This window comes from Rhamphochromis sp. 'chilingali' (assembly GCF_963969265.1).
Source record: "Rhamphochromis sp. 'chilingali' genome assembly, chromosome: 10".
NCBI lineage: Eukaryota > Metazoa > Chordata > Actinopteri > Cichliformes > Cichlidae > Rhamphochromis > Rhamphochromis sp. 'chilingali'.
The window spans coordinates 36,203,604-36,223,471 of record NC_137937.1 but is presented as its reverse complement, the minus strand read 5'-3'; the positions used below and the strand labels follow the sequence as shown (position 1 = coordinate 36,223,471).

Below are 19,868 nucleotides of genomic sequence, written 5' to 3'. Positions count from 1 at the left end.
CAGAGGCAGATGTTTCAGATGAAGCAGCTTTATCAACCCTGATCTTCAAATAATACCTTTCCCTTAAAAATAGCTTTATCATCTTTGTAGTGCCGTTTATTCTTAGACACCAAGTCTGTGCTTCAGGTTAAACTTAATGATGGTCATCTTCAGTGGCGCTGATCTCATTTGGATCAACAGCAGTCAATGAAAGTTTTCAAATGATCCAGATACTTCATGCATCATCAATATGATTGTTTCTCTTTAATTTTACTGACCACGTAACAGATGCCACCCGTGTTTCCTCGGCTCCTCTGATTTGGCATTCTGCCGCTTTTGTTCTTAAGCGGTTTAAATAAGAGCAAATGCAGCAATTTCCGAGCGATTGAGTCGTGTTTTACATTTGTTTAGGCGGTCTGGAAGAGTGTACAGAGATCCTGTGATCAAACCCAACTGAGACCAACAACTAAAACGTGGGACCCAACTCACCCCCCCTCATGTGCCATCATTTACTGCACACATAAGTAGCTCAGGCACAAGCAAAACAACTTAAAAGGTCTTTTAATGAACACATGAAGTGTTGTTAGATTTCCAGCATGAAAGTAAAATAGATTTTTGTCATCGTGAGTGTTCCTCAGATCGTACAAGCCGAACGCAGAGCTCTGCAGTGAATAAACAATAGCATGCAGTCTCCCTCCCTCTCAATGCGATCCTCATGTTTAAAACATGTGTCGCTAATAAGCCCAGCATGGATTATATAACCAAAACGAATGTAAATGAGGCCGTCTGGTACCCTCATGTAGGCAGGCTTTGATACGCAACACTTGTGTGAATGACGGTAACATGTTGGAGGGTAATGACACAGCTAGGTGGGAGGAAGGGATGTTGGCTGAAAAATAAAGGGCTGCATGTCAGCTGCTTTCTTTTTATGAAGCCCAGAGTGATAATTCATCACACACGATAAGGTGGATAAACAGACCACCCAGCTCTCGCACCGTGCGCCTCTCCGAGGTCCGACTCGCTCTCGTGATCTATAGTTAGCATTCAACCGTGCCTCCTAACCTTTTCACAGCTCCCCAAAGGAGATGATGTCTTCGCCGTATACATCCCCTCGCTGCAGCTGTTCAAATGCACATCGGTGAACTTTGACAGCTCGTGATGATTTTATGTTTTCCCCAATTTTACTCGATCTGTTTTCAGGAGGGAGCCCCGGGGCTGCGAATACTCATCATTTCACAGGAGACAAAATATTTAAAATGTGGTGAGTAATGTAGATGTGGGAGTCCTGCCTGACGGATCAGTAACTCACCGTGAAAGTGTAATCAGTGGTGGGAGAAGGAAACTTCAGCAGAGCAAGTAAAGCAGCTCACTTAAAGTGACCCCATCCATGGCTGGTTATCTGTCCAAGTTACTTGGGTGTGGAGAGGCTGCAGAGACATCTCTTTGCAGAAATTAAGACCTGGTTACATTATAACAATAAAAATCCACAAACTTTGTTTAGTCAGATGTCACTTGAGATGATTTATTATCGCAGAACGATGCAGTCAAGGTTTGGCATCTTACCTTCTCTACAAACATGATACACATATGAACTGGAGAGTGATGAGCAAGTGGTGACTCGAGTGGTCTGGCAGAGCTAGTTTGCAATCTTTGGGTCGGTTTCATCAATAACTATTTTCTTTCTACACATGTCGCTGTGCAGACGTAAGCACCCATCACCGCAGACAGGAAGTTCATGCTTGTGCCAGCTGATTCCTGTTGTTGGCTGTAGATCAACAACAGGAATCCGCTGGCACAAGCATGAGGACGGAAAGAAAATAATTCCTATGTTAAAGTGATCACAACAAGGTTTTTGCATGACTACACGAGTCTTTTCCTTATCTGACTGCACTTACCCTCACATCATCAATCAGGCTAAGAGCCACACAAAGGTGGTTTTCAACTCAAGTCAATCCAGGGATTTCCAATCTAGACATGAGCACGTTCTCTCAGGTGATGTTTGCAGCATATGCAAAAAAGAAAGAAAGAAAGAAATGGGGCAGATGTTGAGGAGAAAATAAGTCAAATCAAAAGCTCACACTCTGCAGGAGTCTAATTTCAGTTTATTGCATCAAGAAAGCTGTAATGTTTTAAGCACATCTGCTCTTCAGATAATAACACGCACGGAGAGGATGTCCAGTCAAAACAGACACAGACACCAATTCATAGAAAAACAGCCACTCTAATATGTATATGAGTTTTTCATTAATATCATGTGCCTAAAAAAACGAAAATAAATAAATATTTATTATTTATTCTTATACCTTTTCTATTTTTCATTTATGTTGTTTTTTCCCCTGGTTTGTTTGTTTATATGGGGACTTTTTGCATAACTGTCTGATGAAGAGTGGGTTTGCACCATGTGACCCGTCAGAAATGTGGACGGCATATTTTAAAAACAAAGATCAAACTATAAAATTAGAAAAATTTGAAGAGATTAAGCTCATAATAAAGAATGATGGCAACGCAGATTTTAAAGAAATAATTCCAACCTGTGAGTGAATTTAACTTGTGTACAAATTTCATATAAGGCTGGGAAACAGTTTTAGGCGCTTGTCACTATGTTAAGAGTTATGAAAATGTAAAAGTGCAAAAAGAAAATAACAGAATTTCTGCTAATATTCTAATCATTTCTTTTTGATGTTAATCAGAATTATTTTCCAAAGAACTGAGTGGTTGGTTCTACAGCATAAGAAAGCACTGAACCGCACTGAAAACACCAACATCTACCTTTGATGCTGGGGTGAGCGGTCCCTCTGAGGAAAACTACTCTCACCGTAGAATCTTTTTACAGCATTTAAATGTATATCAGACTCCAAATAACTGTCCATGAAAACAAAAGATCACATTGGTTAAATATATAAGAGCTGACTTTTATGGTTTTCAGTGTTTAAAGTACAATTTGTGGGATGAAACAGACACAGATGGAAAGGGGAGAAAGGAAAACGTGAAAACCAAGAAAGGAAGTGAAGAGACTCAAAGTCATCTCTCCACTGATAAGTAAAAGTTTCTTCTTTCTGTCTTTGCTTTTCTCCCGTGCAGTATTTACTTAATTCAAAATAAAGTGCAGGAGTAAAAGCAGCTGAAAGATGACTATAGTTTGGTTCCACTACTTTCACTCCTGAATCTCTCATCTCCTAAAAGAAGAACAAAAACACAAACGCAAACGTTTCCGAGTGATAAACAAAGCAGCGGGCCTGTAACTGCTCCTGCAGTCATGTTCACTCTTTCATATCTTACAGGGAACACAGACTGTGCTTTCTAATCTTCAAACAGCAACACTCGGTAAAGCTCGGTTCTCTAACTTTTCTCCTGTTGCTGTCTGTGACAGTGTAAAGAAGCTGCTGACAGATGCCCTCAACAAGAACCAATACCTGAAGAGGCTGGAGCTGCAGCAGATCAAAGACATGGTGGAGTGCATGTATGAGCACACTTACCAGCAGGGAGAGTACGTCATCAAGCAGGGAGAGCCTGGGAACCATCTGTTTGTCCTGGCAGGTACTTTCGCTTCCTGTCATCTTCTTAAGTTTGAAAGGAAAAATAAACTTCCTTCCACCGCTTGCTTCAGTTTACTGTTGCATGCTTATTCTTGTGGCACCGACGTTTGTGTAAGATGTCATATGACACATAATGCCCAATGAGAAGCCAGAGCAACATGTGAAGCCATGTGCTATGAGGAAGCAACAGTTTGCATCACCAGCTGGGCTGCGTTCAAGTTTTTTGACTCGTTTTCTTTTTGTTGGTGGTTTGTTATTAACCTGTTAGGTCACTCAAGTTTTGCACCAAAAGAAGCCCACTCTCTGTATGCATGCTTTTCAAACACAACAGGGTGAATATACAAGACGCTGTGGTGAGGTAGCAAATAACTTTGGAGGTTGTCCTGTTGCCCGTTATCGCATCCTTTTGAGGAGAAATGTTCACAGCAAAACGTTGAGCATCATTTTCAGGTTTGAACGTGCCCTTGCTAGAAGGCCTGGCTTTGATAAGGCTTTTGGATTAAAGGACATTTCTTGTTTCTCACTTGATTAAATCCTTGATTCCTCGCCTCACAGCTTAGTCCCTCCCACCAGTGATGCAAGCGGAGGAGGAGAGAGAGAAACAGGAGTCCAGGCAAAGGGCTTTTTAAAGCGATGTCAATTAACTGTGTTGTGCGGCACAGCTGCACCATCTGTGCTTTGTTTTTGTTAAAGCCTCAGATGTCATGAAAATGGATATATGGAGGGCTACTTTTGAAAGTTACAATTTGACTTTTAATGTACAGATTTCACACATGCACAAACGATGAAGGGCAGAAAGTTTGATCATCCAATTAGAAGCTACTTTAAGCTGCTCTTATTCACATGCAGGCGCCACAGTGGCCACATATACATGTGCTGGATGCCCTTCCAGACAGGGAAATGAAAGGCACCTGCATGAGGGACATTGTGCATCCTCCTTGGGTAACGCGCCACCATTTCTTCAGACATTTGTTTTGCTTTTGTTGGGGCTGATTCTGGGAATTTTTTTCCCAGTTATTTTGCTGCTCTTTGTCAGTGTTTTTCTAACCTGAAATGCATTCACTTAGTGTTGATTACATGTGGTTTCTCTTAGGAACTGAAGGGAAACCAGTAAAAAGCTTTTTCACTTCTCCAAAGAATAACACAGAAATAAATGGATTTGCGGAACATTTAACACAAGTGCAGACAGTAGATCCCACTTGGGAGTCTTCTGCTTACATTTTTTCTCACTCGTGTTAATAAAGGAGAGAAATGTGTTTTCTCGCTGGGAACAGGCAGCGATTACAAAACTCAGAGGTCATGAATTTGGCCTCGGTGTAGTCGAGGTTGGTGAGATGTCCAAAGTGTAACAAGGCTTGGGTTTTATAAAACACCACCCGATGAGTGTGTTGAAACAATAGGGGTAGGGTTAGGGGGGTTAGGGTTAGGGTTTGTATTTCTCGTACTTTCTTGAGTGAAGAGTACGGAGGGATGCACTGATTTATCAGTTCAGCGCTACAGACCAAAATCTCGTTGGCTGTCGATGGCATAACGGCAAATATTTCAGTCAGTAAATGTGGCTAATTTTCATCAATTTAATTGCTCAAAGAAAAGACTTCATTTATTTAATGAAAATTTCTCTGTTTCCCTTTAAAAGAGGCGAGGAATGAAAATAAATAAATAAATAACTGCACCGGCTTCTGGTAAATTTTTCTCTAAATCATCAGCGTCAGCCACGAATTTGATAATCAGATGGCTGCGCCTTCCTGAGCCAGGTTCACTTGGAGGATTCTTCCTGTTAGAAGGGAGTTCTTCCTTCCCACGTTTGCCAAGTGCTTGCTCAGAGGAGGTCATGTAATCGTTGGGGTTTTCTCTGTATTATTGTAGGGTCTCTACCTTTCAATATAGCGCACCTCGAGGAAACTGCTGCTGTGATTTGTTGCTATATAAATAAAACTGAAGTGAACTGAATTAATGTAGCTGGTGTGATGTATTCATGGCAGGAGAGAGAAAAAGTTCATTTTGGAAGGACATTGAGTGAAATGCACTATAACCCACTACGTCTTTATTTTTAATACATTCACAGTTACCCACCCTCCCCTCATCTTTTCTTTCTTATTCATTTAGATGTATTCATGTATTAATAAATTCAGTTTATATTTGGTTGTAACCAGGCAACTAAGTGTATTTTTAAAAGACCACGCGGCCTCAGAGCAATGGTCTGTCCTCTGCCAGTAACTGACATTTGCTCGTCAGAGACAACGTAAGTATTTCTTCTGCCGTCTGGTGTTAAAGTGATGTCTCACCCTGGGCAGGAAACCGCATCAAAATTCAGTGATTACAGAGTCCTGGTTTGTTGATCTGCTGAGCTCTGACGTTTCAGCACCTGAGCTAAATCGACACAGCGTTTGTTTTGTGCTGTGAAGAGTTACCAAAACAGCTCTGATGAATAATTATTCATCATCAGAGGTTTTAAATACTCACGCAGACATCAGCAGCTGCTAATTATAATGACTAAAGAACTCTTCTTTAATCATGATTTGTGCTACAATTTCTATTATAGTGGAGATGAAAAAGAAGGGACATTTGTGGGGTTTCTGGTCTCATATGCAGATTTAGAAATTTAATGGAAATGTTCTCTCTTCCTGATAAATCTGAGAAGCAGCATATTAAAGAGGCACGTCTGCCAGGTGAAATCCTGAAAAGCACACAAACCTAATGAAGCTTCACCCAGACGATATTACCGTGACCTTAATGAATGAAGTGAGATGTAAAAGTCACTCAGTTAGCTCCTGATATGTTCATTGTCTGTGTCCTAAATTTGGGGTTTAAAAATTTAACCTAGTGATTGTCCTTGTTTCATATTTGCAGATGGGAAGCTGGATGTGTTTCAGCATAACAAACTGATCACATCGATAATGGTGTGGACTGCGTTTGGGGAGTTAGCCATTCTGTACAACTGCACGCGGACCGCATCAGTGCGAGGTAAAGGCAAATCTGTTTTAGAGTCATACAGCTTTTTCCCACTAAAATCAATGCAAACTGGTTCTGGATGATCACCTTTACCTTCCAGTGAAAGCCTTCTGCCCTGATGGTTTCGTGCAGCTGATGATGCACTCGGGGTTACTGAATGGTTCAGTGACCAGAAAAGTGATTCACACATCTTGTGATCTCAAGCCAGCTGAACACCTGAAGATTTTGCACCAGCACCACAAAAACATCAAACCAGGGAATGTCTGTGTTTTATTCATCCTTTCAGAGATCCACAGACAAGACAAGGATTAATGTCAAGGAGCACTTAAGCTGCTGTTTTATGTTTTATGCTCTATTTTCTTCCTTTAATGTACGACTTCTCATAAAATTCTTTGTCAACAAACAGGAGAAAAATCTAAGAAGTAAGTAAGTATTTTCTGCACAGCTGGATCTAATGTGGCTGTGCATCCATAATTCTTTTTGCTTGTTTTGAATTTGTACAGTAGAGAGTGAAACTACATCAGAGCTCAGTGTGTTTAGGACGCTTTTTTTAAGGTTGAAACACACTGAGTGCCCCAGGGTTTGAATCACCCGCGACCCACGCAGCAGACAAAATCAAACACCAAATGTAACGCAAGCCTAATGTCCAGTGTCCCATTTCCTCCTTTTTCCAGACTGTACCTTTACATGCAGCGTCGCAGTGTTCCAGTTTAAAAGTTTATCATCAGGTTACACATACGGAGCAGAACTAGCAGAGCTCTGATAGTGGGACAGGAAAGAAGTAGGAAATCCGAAAGCCCATTGAAGACTGTCAATTCTATTCTGTGTTTAAGTTTAATACAACAATGGTCTCTGGCAGTTATTCGTCTTTGAAGAAGGCCTTGGGCATGACAGCCATGAATATATTATGAAATCTGATTAATGTGTTTCAAGATGGCACCTTGTTGTTTCCGGTGAAAGCTGCTCACTGAGCATAAATGAAAAAAAAAATGGCTCTGGGATTTTTAATTCCTAGGTGACCGAAATAATCCACTGATATCCCCAAAACTTGTTGAGCAGATGTTAAAAAGATGAAGAAGAACACTGAGGTTTGGATAAAAAGTGAAAAAGATCAGGGAAAATACGCCCCTTTACATTTGGCAGGAAAGTGAAAGGGACGTTTGATCCTCCACACTCCTCGTTAAATTATTTAAAGAGTAGAATTGAACCAACAACCTTCTTGCTGAGAGGCAGCAGTGCTAACCGCTGCAACACCACACTGCTCTAACATCTATAGTTACTGTCCAGACGCCGCAGACGTGTCATTGCTGAACAGGGAGACGCGACCCTGTGGGAAGCGTGTCTGTGTGTGTGGAGTGGACGTTGTATGGCTGTGTGATCTCAGTGACGTCACGTTTAAAGAAAGCGTCAGGCGCATGTATTAAAAGATTAAAGACGTGTGTGTTTGAATTGTTAAAACAACTGCTGTGATCCAGACATTTAGCCTCACACATCAAATTTAACCAGATTTTTGCCGTGACGCCTGTGACATGACTCTGTGCTCAGCTCAGAATCTTACAGGCGAGGTTTAAATTCTAATAACTGTCCCTTTTCTCGATGAGGGGTTCCTGTCCTTATTCCTGGACTTCTGCTGAGAGCACAGGCAGACAATAAAGCATTATATGAGTAGAAGAAACAAAAAAGAAATAATCGATATGTCGATGCATATCGCTTTGACGTTGCATTTGTGAAACTTCCAGAATGACGTCAATAACAAAAGAATCAGGAGTGACCTCTGTCCGAGTTTCAGGCTTCTTAAAACGCTGAGCAGAAGAACCTGGATGGGAAGCAAACACGCGTCAGCGCGGTTGTGTTGACAGAGGCTTTACATGACAGCCGCAGCTTTTCGTGCTGATTGGTTTTTGTCTTCTTGGCATTTGGAAAGTGCATACCATGTAGTATGTGAGTGCTCTTTGTCTCAGTTTGTATATTTAACCAAGTAAATTGACTGCTGGTCCTTGGGGGAAGGGGGCCAAAATGACCTCAATATTCAGGGTGCACTGGAAAACCCCTGACAGTTTGACAAGCCTCTCAGCGGGTTTTCCGTGATAACAGATGAAGCAGATAAAGAGCAGCTCTTTCTTTGCTACTGGTTCATGTCAAACCTTCACAGCTACTTCCTCCTTTTACCAACAGAGGCCCGCCTCAGAGTTTCTGTTGATTTGAAGTGACTCAGCATCAAGATAAAGGACAGATTACAGTGTTTTTCTCACCTCCTTTGTCCATTTGGAAAAACAAAGCATTTTCATGTGTCTAATGACAAGGTGCTGTGAGTTTTCCAGCATGGCTGTTATCAGCACACGCTGCTTTTAAACCAGCTGTCAGTCAGCTGTCATGTAGTGGTACTGATGCATGTTGTGTTGCTTCTACAGCTGTGAACAAAGTGAGGACGTGGGTTTTGGATCGGGAAGTTTTCCAGAACATTATGAGGAGGACGGCCGAGACACGACACGAACAGTATCGCAACTTCCTCCGAAGGTTAGCTTCAAGTCCACTAAGACTGTCCAACAAAAACTCCTGACACCAATAAAATGATCAAATGAGACATTTAACAGACATATGAATACAAGATGTCCGGTGGTGTTGGTGCGGTCAGAGCAATAGCAAGAGCAGCTTCACTTTACTCCTCATGAATAGGTTCTTCACCCCGTGGTGTCACATTTTACATCTTTTTCACAACTTTTTTCCAGCATGCAGGAACAAAGCTGTCTATTTCAACCCCAAACAGGACCGTTTTCCACACCTAACCAAATATTTTTAGTGCCAAACTATGTCCAAACTGGGACCTATTTTGCTCATTCCCAGCTCAGTGTTTTTATTCTTGGAGTCTACTAGAATAGCTGTGCATGATTCACAGTTCAAAATAATCCTTTTACGTAATACTGGTGCTCGATGCAGCCCTTTAGATCAACAACAACAACAAACTGTTTCTGCTTTCTTCTCATCTTTCTTTAGGAAGCTTAGCTTTCTTATCTTGGCTTTCTTCTGATTGGTTGCCCCTCCCAAAATAAAGACTTTAACAGTGGGAGGGTGGGGTGTGTACCTGACGTGACCACATTAGGTAAAACACCTCTCGCCGAGGGCCAAAACTATAAGAAACATCCTGTGATTTGTGCCACCGCCACCCGTCTTGCCTCCTTGTGCAGACATTTTCTGTCTTTGCCTTTGGGGTCCAGTGTTGTCAAGACAACACCAAAGACGGTTTGTGGGTCAGTGAGGAAGGTTTGCTTCAGGTCATGATAAAATGCTACGCAAGTGTATTTTATCATCAAAACTGGGTCACAGGATCTAAGTCAATACCACGAGTCATTAAACAAATGATCGATTTGTTGCACTGTCTGAAACTGGTGTCCTGTGACACAGGAAACCAGGTTCTGCATAATAACATGTAGTGATTTGTTTTAACAATGTAATGCCTGTTTTTTCTTTTTCTTTTGCGTCAGTGTTTCACTTTTGGCTAATCTACCAGACGACAAGCTAAGCAAAATAGTGGACTGCCTGGAGGTGGTAAGTTATTCTGTCAAATTATCTTTATTTCTCCTGACTTTTCATTGTATTGCCTCAGTATTGCACAACCTTCTGGCAGCTCGTGGGAGCCCCAGCTTTGCAGATAGCTGCTGTCAAAATATCATTACCATTTGGCCATATACCATTACTGCATGTCAGCATATTCGTTCTGCCGCCAGTTGCAAGACCTCACAAATTACCTTGTTGATGAACAGAGCCGATATTATTGCTGTCATCGCTGGGTGCTGTATATTGTTACCATAATTATTTGACTAAGGCCCCAGAAACTGTTTATTCAAATGGGGGACGAGTGATTTCTTAAAGATGTGCGAGTGACAGGCTTTTGGTGTGAGACCATGAAGTGTGTGTAACTGTGTAAGCCGAAGCATGCAGGAGACCCGTGCATAGTCCGTTTTTTCTCCGTAAGCATTGCATTTCTGCAGCGCTTTCTCAGCTTCTTTTCACAATGGAAACTTCAAGGACGATCTTTGCGGTCGTCGCTCGTCCTGCTACGAGAATCTCCTTATTCAGTCATTTCTAATGGAGCTGATTCTGTTGCCTCTCAGGGGGGCAGCTGTAACCTAATAGCGGTGCAGATGTTCAGTGAGAATCCGGCAGATAGTATTGAAGCGTCTTGTCAAACAGTGGGGGAATGGAATTTGGTGTGTTTTGCATGTGAGTGTGTGAAGGGAGTAGTTGTTTTTAGGTCTCTCTGATGATTTTCAGTATGATCAGCTGGTTGGAATTTGAACTGGAAAGATTCAGTGACCAAAAAAAGTGGGTCTGTTGAAAGTAAAAACATAAAACAGCAACGAAAAGAATGTATCCTTTCATTCACTTGTGCGCCTGGCGTGCAACATCTTGTCATGTCATCACGTGGATTGACAAGCCAACCCTGAAAGTTGCAGCCTGGAGTCGGAGCCTGAATGCTGAAGCCCAGCTCGGCTAACAAGCTCAGATTCAGATGCTTAAAATTTAAGCTCCAGTGTGAGCTGAAGAGACAAACTAACCAGATCCCACAGCAGGTGGCCCGACACTCAGCTCACCAAGGATGCAGAGCAGATGAAAACGCACTCGAAAAAAATCATGAAAAGGATTTCCAAGTGATTAAAGTGCTTTAATTTTAGCATTACACAATTCTGTTATTTCAACTTAATGTAGCTGAGTTGGATCAGCTTAATTAATCAATGACGAATCAATTTATTTACTGCAGTTGAGTCCAAGTTAATTTAAGTAAGTTGATTCAACCCATGTAAATGACATTAGTCCAACAAAAGTACTTAATGCTAATAGAAAGCCATTTATTATTGTGGAAATCCATGATTGTTTTAAGTTCATTTAAAGAGTTATTCTTTGGAGTGTTAACATGAAACTTTAATGGATTTATAACAGCTTTGGTATATCCGTCACTCCATCCATCCAGTCTCTTTCGCTTATTGTTATCAGGGTCGCCAGTGTATCGCAGGGCTAACACACAGAGACAGACAACATTTGCACTCAATTCACATCTCTGGGCAATTTAGACTTTTTCACCAATTAACCTAACCCAACTGCATGTCTTTGGAGTGTGGCGTACCCAGAGAGAACCCATGGTCCCATGGCCAGTTGGTGGATTCTTGCTGTTAGCACTGGTGAAACGCCACTGCCGAGCTGTCACACCAGACAGTAAAAAAAAAAAAAAATAAGAAAGCTATGATTACAAGGCTTGATGCAGAATTTTCTAAGTTTTTGTCCTTGACAGGTTAAACCACAAACACGTGATGTGCGTATGCTTTTCTGCCTCTTATAACTCCAGTGATTTTCCTGTGGTTTGAAATCTTGCGTGATCTTGTGATATCGCAGGTCCAGTTAACCACTCTTGGAAGATTGCATCACTTCATCTCGACAAGAATAAATTTAACAAGTGTCAAGTTGTTGAATTTTGCAGATCATGTATGATTTAATTATGTTCACCATGGAAACATAAAATGATTTTGGTTATGCTTGGAGTGCAGGGGGTAAGCCGCCATCTATAGCACTGATTGCAGTCTGGAATAGTGGAGAGGCAGCAAAATCCTCATTTATTATTTAACTTAAGTATGGTGTTATTTAATAATTTATTTCAAAAGGCATGGGTGCCCCTTCTTTCATGCCCCACAAATACAGTGTCAGTCTGTGGGAAAGACCAAAAAAATCTCCTTCCGTCACTGTCATGAACACTTTAGAAATCATGCACGAGTGTGCATATCATCACTGTTTCAACAGTTCTTTGAAATCAGCACGATGCGTTCAGGGGGCTGCACTGGGAAGCCTGTCCACGTGGGGGCTGCTAAAGACTAGAGTGATCCCTGTCACAGTGCATCTGCAACTTCAAGCATGGAGAAACATGCATTTTTAGTGTCTGCTGTTCCTCATTGACTGACTGGAAACAAACAGAATGACTGCACTCGAACTTAACTCAAACACAGCTGAGCACAAGTGGCTGTCTGCCACTGACCAAACCAGAAGTTAGTGTAAAGTAGGACAGAAGGGCATTTAATTGTTGGAGGTTAGAGGACTTTTCGTAAAGAGGCGTGCGTTTAAATTTGACAAGCTTAGTTGTCTGGTATAACAAACCTGAGACACAAGTCAAACGCCGTCGCTCATCTGCACCTCTACATCTTGATCCAGACAGTCTTTATAAACAAAGCCCTGGCATGTTGTCTCCGCTGTCACTGACGGGTGTTAAACTAGGCTCTCCTGAAGCGTAAACGGGGCGTAAACAGTCTCGGACGCTCAAGGAAAATGCCACTTGTGTCAAGAGTTTTGACAGTAAACACCCGGGAATGTTTACGCGTGGTTGCTTTGATTTGTTTGTTCACTTCTGGTCCTCTATAGTCAAATGGATTATAGCCGCGGACGGTTGTCTCAGCTGCAGGAACTTGGCCTCTGTCCCAGGCAACATTTCATCCTGGTCACCTTCATTCGTCGCGCTTCCCTTTCTTCACCTAAAAGCTTTAAAATGGAAGGCGATCTGCCAGCTCGCTGATTCAGCGGTCTGGTTTTAATGCTGCGGTTGGGATGCTTGAGATGTTGGTTTCAGAGAAACAACGACTGACAGGATGAAGCGGAGGAATCTGTTTCTGGAAGAGAGCTGGCAGAACGTGCTGTACCTCAGTGTTTGACTCGAGAATTTCAGTGTCGCTCGGTTTTATGACGTTCCTAAAGTTAAACTCGGAAACAAGTCCAGCGTGATTTTAAGTCGCTGGAGCGTGTCATGATGACTGAACTACATAACAGCTTTTATTATATGATGTTTCTGATTGGCTGACTAATTGTCTTTTCACCCATGAGTAATGTTTGTAGTATTATGATAACACACTGATGCGGGACACGATCTGCACTACAGAGCAAGCAACAATGTATCACAATAGAACTCTAAGCAGGCTCTGTGTGTCCACCAGTGCAGATGATTTCCGCCTGTGGATGCCAAGTGGCAAAATAAATGTCCATGTGGGACTTGTGAGTCTACACTAGTCATCTGACACTATCCATCGATCATCTCACGATGCATCATGGGCCAATATTGCATCACCAATTCCAAATCTTGTTAATTAACTGGCGAAGTGGTAGAAACACAGTATTAGATCACAGAGAGCGCAGGTGTGTGTCCACCTGTCGGCCACCGAGTTTAGAGGGCCTGTTTTGTAGATTCAGTTATGTAACAAATGATTAGTCAGTGACTGATTTGTATTTGAAATTAATTGGAATTAATTGGAATATTGACTTTGTGTCAGCTGAACCTTTTTTTACTGTCTGCATTGTATAGTCAGTTTATTATCTTAAAGCTCCATCCACATATAGATCTATTCACATCATATAATATAATAATTATATACACGTCATATTTTATCTAAATGATCACTTTAAACCAGTTTAATTGGAAAACATTTCTGTGGTCTCTGTGTAATCATAAACCTCAGTGCAATTTTTAAATCTGTGGCATTTTGAAAAGTTAATTTCAGCCCTCTCTGCGGAAAATATTTGTACCTCATTTCAAGCATTCATTTGAGGTTCATTCAGTGTTCATTTAAAACATGTGTCAAACACAAATTGGCTGACAAATTCATCCTAACTCAAGCCCCCATTAACAGACATTAAAAACATCATAATTAATATTTTTCTATTGACTTAATTTTCATTTTCCCCATGAGCCCTGAAAATCTCTGCTGAACAGCAGGCTGAGAGGCTCTGAATGACTGAGCGTCACTGACAGCTGCTCTCAGCCCGCAGGGCCCGGCTACCAGGAATCAGACTGGCTGCTCCAGTGATTAAATCAATGCAACGTCTCAGTTCTGACGGTTGTCCTCCCCCGATCTCACACCCTTCCTTCCCTTTAGGAATACTATGACAAAGGCGAGTACGTCATCCGAGAGGGAGAGGAGGGCAGCACCTTTTACATCATCGCACAAGGAAAGGTAACGTGTTTGTCGTTTGTTGAACAAGCTGCACGAACACAAAGCCACATGATTCAAAGATAATTTAGGGTTATGTTTAACCTAAACTTGCTTCTGACACCGATACACTATATATTAAGAAAAGATTTAGCCTTTGTGAAGTGAAGCCAGTTCAGAAGTGCTTTAAACCTGCATTCTTTCTACTGGCCAGCAGGGGGAGATTCTTTGGGGGTGTCTTATTGACAGCGATCGTGGCTCAAGAGTTGGTAGTTCGTCTGATAATCGGAAGGTTGCCGATTCGAGCCCCGGCTCGGACAGTCTCGGTCGTTGTGTCCTTGGGCAAGACACTTCACCTACCGCCTACTGGTGATGGCCAGAGGGGCCGATGGCGCGATATGGTAGCCTCGCCTCTGTCAGTCTGCCCCAGGGCAGCTGTGGCTACAACTGTAGCTGCCTCCACCAGTGTGTGAATGTGAGAGTGAATGAATAGTGGTATTGTAAAGCGCTTTGAGGTTTCTCGAAAAGCGCTATATAAATGCAATCCATTATTATCATTATTATTAGAAGTATTTGAGAAAACGATCCAACTTCTCACTTGATTCACGACCTTCGTAAACATTTTCTTGTTGAGTTCGTGGTCTCAGTTACTAGTTGTAAGTCTTATTTATTACAGCCTGATCCTCCTTTTGCAAATTATGATTACAAATAGAGTCAAAGAGTCAAACAAATGGGGGCTTTGGAGCTTGGCTAACCTGTCATTCATAAGCTGTAAACTGGGATATGTTGACGCTAATAATAACCCGTCGTTCTCAAAAAGAAACAAGCCGTACATCCTCGCCCTCAGCAGTCATTTCTGTGGATATTTGCTTCATGACTGAGCAGGATGCTGCTGTTGTTGCAGTTTTGGAATAAACTAATCACCAAAACCAAACTAGATCATTTTTATGAATAGCATCAGTGCATTACTACTTTTACTTTAAGAATTATTAATCAAAAATAGTAAATGCTTTCTATGTTGCCAGTCAGTCTAACTTGTCATTCATAGTTTTTGCTATTGTCAGTTATAAAAATATAAAACGCATGAGCTGCACTGCAGAGACTTCTGAGACATTTTCTGCAACAATGGCACTCATTAGGGACACCAGCCATAATCCTGTCTTCCAACAATAGAATAAATCCTCAAGTGCTTTGGTGAGATAAGACTACATGATGTCTCCATTGCACGGATCCGGATGCTGCTCCCGTATTTGCAGCAAAAGCTCTTGTTACTCAGCCTGAGTGCCAAACAGCTGCTCGAGCACCGCTCGACTCTCAAAGCTTTGCAGGACGTTGCTTCAATCTGGTTTCCACAAATGAAAACGACGCTGCATACAGCAGTGTTTTATAGTAAGCACATCTCCAACAAAAGAAAGAGGAGCATCTTGGTAATATACCTGCCTCATATCGCGTTTAACGTTTAATCATTAAGAGAGAAAATGTCCAAAAGACAAGATAAAACACACACAGAATAAGTGTCTTCCCTCAGTAACAGTCCAATATGTCGACCAGTATGTTGACCAAACTGTACGTGAGTCTGGGGAGTTGTAGGGCTATGACTCACCCGCCAGTCTGTCTGATAAGTCGGGAACCCGACACCAGAGCTGTCCACGGGGACTCTCAAAATGCCATTATGAGCTGATCCGAGACTGCAGCTCTTCAGCGCTAAGCTAACCAAACCAAACCAAAGAGAGACACATGTTGTTTGGAAAGAAGGGGGCTAATACAGGAAATGCCCCCCACCCCTCCTCTTTGTAACCCCCCCAAACGAGGGTAGAAATAACATCTGAGAGTGCCTGCCATCAGGAAAAACAGGGAAGTAAAGGTCAGTGGGGTCAAATGGGACACTTAGCTAAAGCACGCTTTGACCATAACGGCTGTGATGTAATTGTGGCATTTTTTCGGCACCACGATGCCACCAGTGGGATGCTTGACCTCGGCCAGGGTGGGCCGCTGGTTTTCAGTGCTTCACAAATTACTGAAAGGTTTGACAACTCTCAGGCTGCAGGCGTGGAATGGTGGAAGCCTGCAGCTCGAGCAGGCAACAGTTTGAAGAGGAAAATCAGAGACGTCTGATATGCAAATAATGCTTCTATTCAAACAGCAAGTCAGGAAAGCATAAAGTACTTCAACACCACCACATCACACTGGGCCCATCATGTTCCATGTTAAGTACACTACTCCTTAAAAGCACATTTGTGTACGCACTGTAACATTAAATTAATAGTTAATGTAATCTTCATTATAATTCGTTCAGTTTGAGGGCCTGCTTTCACCAAACATCACTTCTGTGTAAAAGAAATAGGAGAAAAACCAGGCCATGTGTCACACAGTCGTCTAGGTGAGATGAGGGGAAATCCAAAACAATTTCGAAGAAATTGTTGTGTTAAAGCTACGTAGCTACCAGCTTCCCCCCCCGGCCACCTCATCCAGCTCTGCCAGAAGTGAAGGGACAGAACAGACAGGTTCTCATCTGGAAGCTTCATTAAAGGCCATGGAGGCCTGACTGTGTGGATTTATGAAGAGAGTACTGCAGGACTGTGTCAATGTCTTCTACAGAAAAAATGTTGAGTTTCAGACTATTTTATTTTTTTGAACAAAACAGGTTTGTTAAAAGTCTCTGCCCGTTTAACAAACCTAGAGGGGAGGAGAGAGGATTTTAAAAACGGGTCTGTCTATGCCCACATAGACGTCGCTTTAAAAATCGTGCCTGATTATACAAAATGTTAATCAGTAACTGTCATGATCCTGGGTCCTTTTGACCCAGCGTTTTGTGTTTTCTCTTCGCGATTTTGGTTCTGTTCTTCCTCTGGTTAGTGTTTACTCTGTTCTGCCCGTGTGTTCCTGTATCTAGTCCGCGTTTCTTAGTTTGTGTCCTTTCATGTGTAAGTTCCTGTTTTATTGTGAAGGTCTGTGTCTTATGTGAGTGTTTTCAGTTTGCCTCCCTAGTCTCGTCATGTTAATTACTCCCAGCTGTGTCCCCACCTGTATGTAATCCCCCTGTGTTCTCTGAGTGTATTTAAGTTGTGTCTTCTGTCATAGTAGTTGCTGGTTCGTCTGTGTTGTTTCCCCTCGGTCTCCCCGTATGTATTTCCCCGGACCTCCCTGCATCCTCGTTTCTGGTTTGTGTTATTAGTTCTACCCAGTTTAGGTTTTCCTGTTTCATGGTACCCACACCGTTGCTGTTTGTATTTTCGGTTGTCAAATAAACACTCATCTGCACCAGAGCTGCCGCATTTTGGGTCCTATTTCAACTCCACACGGCTTGCCCCGCAAACCGTGACAGTAACTTATCTACGACATTTCGGATTATGTACTATTAGAGAAGACTTTAAACTAAACTCAAACATTTGGAAGGTTGTTTCAGTTCTTTAGCATTTTATGTTTTTATAGTGCTTTAAAAAAAATTTGAGAAGATTAAAAGCGTCTGTAGGAGGTGAAGAGATGAACATCCAGCATCCAGACGTCTGATATGCAAATAATGCTTCTATTCAAACAGCAAGTCAGGAAAGCATAAAGTACTTCAACACCACCACATCACACTGGGCCCATCATGTTCCATTTGGTATAATTAAGTACACTCCTTAAAAGCACATTTGTGTACGCACTGTAACATTAAATTAATAGTTAATGTAATCATTCATTATAATTCAATTCAATTCAATTTTATTTATATAGCGCCAAATCACAACAAAAGTCGCCTCAAGGCGCTTCATAGATACAGAGAAAAACCCAACAATCATATGACCCCCTATGAGCAAGCACTTTGGCAACAGTGGGAAGGAAAAACTCCCTTTTAACAGGAAGAAACCTCCGGCAGAACCAGGCTCAGGGAGGGGCGGGGCCATCTGCTGCGACCGGTTGGGGTGAGAGAAGGAAGACAGGATAAAGACATGCTGTGGAAGAGAGACAGAGGTTAATAACAGATATGATTCAATGCAGAGAGGTCTATTAATACATAGTGAGTGAGAAAGGTGACTGGAAAGGAAAAACTCAATGCATCATGGGAATCCCCCGGCAGCCTACGTCTATTGCAGCATAACTAAGGGAGGATTCAGGGTCACCTGGTCCAGCCCTAACTATATGCTTTAGCAAAAAGGAAAGTTTTAAGCCTGATCTTGAAAGTAGAGATAGTGTCTGTCTCCCGAATCCAAACTGGAAGCTGGTTCCACAGAAGAGGGGCCTGAAAACTGAAGGCTCTGCCTCCCATTCTACTTTTAAATACTCTAGGAACAACAAGTAGGCTTGCAGAGCGAGAGCGAAGCGCTCTAATAGGGTGATATGGTACTACAAGGTCATTAAGATAAGATGGGGCCTGATTATTTAAGACCTTGTATGTGAGGAGCAGGATTTTGAATTCAATTCTGGATTTAACAGGAAGCCAATGAAGGGAAGCCAAAACAGGAGAAATATGCTCTCTCTTTCTAGTCCCTGTCAGGACTCTTGCTGCAGCATTTTGGATTAACTGAAGGCTTTTCAGTGAGTTTTTTGGACATCCTGATAATAATGAATTACAGTCGTCCAGCCTGGAAGTAATAAATTCGTTCAGTTTGAGGGCCTGCTTTCACCAAACATCACTTCTGTGTAAAAAAAATAGGAGAAAAACCAGGCCATGGGTCACACAGTCGTCTAGGTGAGATAAGGGGAAATCCAAAACAATTTTGAAGAAATTGTTGTGTTAAAGCTACGTAGCTACCAGCTCCCCATCCAGCTCTGCCAGAAGTGGAGGGACACCAAGGCCTTCTCAGGCTAGCAAAGAGATCTAATCTGTCCTGCAAACTGGACAAACTAGATTGAACCGAAGTAGCAAGAGAAAAAGAACAGCGATACATCATCGTCTGACAGACAGACAGGTTCTCATCTGGAAGCTTCATTAAAGGCCATGGAGGCCTGACTGTGTGGATTTATGAAGAGAGTACTGCAGACTGTGTCAATGTCTTCTATTTAATTTTTTTGAAGAAAACAGGTTTGTTAAAAGTCTCTGCCTGTTTAACAAACCTAGAGGGGAGGAGAGAGGATTTTAAAAACGGGTCCACGTAGACGTCGCTTTAAAAATCATGCCTGATTATACAAAATGTTAATCAGTAACTGTTATCTACGACATTTCAGATTATGTACTATTAGAGAAGACTTTAAACTAACCTCAAACATTTGGAAGGTAGGTTATGTCTGTTGTTTCAGTTCTTTAGCATTTTATGTTTTTATAGTGCTTTAAAAAAATTAGAGAAAATCAAAGCGTCTGTAGGAGGTGAAGAGATGAACATCCAGCAAACTGTCTTGTGCAGGTGAAAGTGACCCAGACCACCGAGGCCCACAAGCTGCCACAGATCATCAACACGCTGCAGAAGGGAGACTACTTTGGAGAAAAAGCACTTATAAGGTAAAATACAGCAACAGTCAGGTC

The 19,868-nt window shown here is 42.0% G+C and overlaps 1 protein-coding gene across 1 annotated transcript in view; it reads left to right on the top strand.

The window, feature by feature from the left end:
- prkg2 (protein kinase cGMP-dependent 2) overlaps nucleotides 1-19,868 on the top strand; it is a 37,727-nt gene that overhangs the window by 4,949 nt on the left and 12,910 nt on the right. The window contains exons 3-8 of the mRNA XM_080895054.1: nucleotides 3,350-3,516; nucleotides 6,366-6,479; nucleotides 8,879-8,984; nucleotides 9,950-10,013; nucleotides 14,372-14,449; nucleotides 19,750-19,844. Of these exons, the coding sequence (XP_080751180.1) occupies nucleotides 3,350-3,516; nucleotides 6,366-6,479; nucleotides 8,879-8,984; nucleotides 9,950-10,013; nucleotides 14,372-14,449; nucleotides 19,750-19,844 (624 nt within the window). The remainder of the gene's footprint in view (nucleotides 1-3,349; nucleotides 3,517-6,365; nucleotides 6,480-8,878; nucleotides 8,985-9,949; nucleotides 10,014-14,371; nucleotides 14,450-19,749; nucleotides 19,845-19,868) is intronic.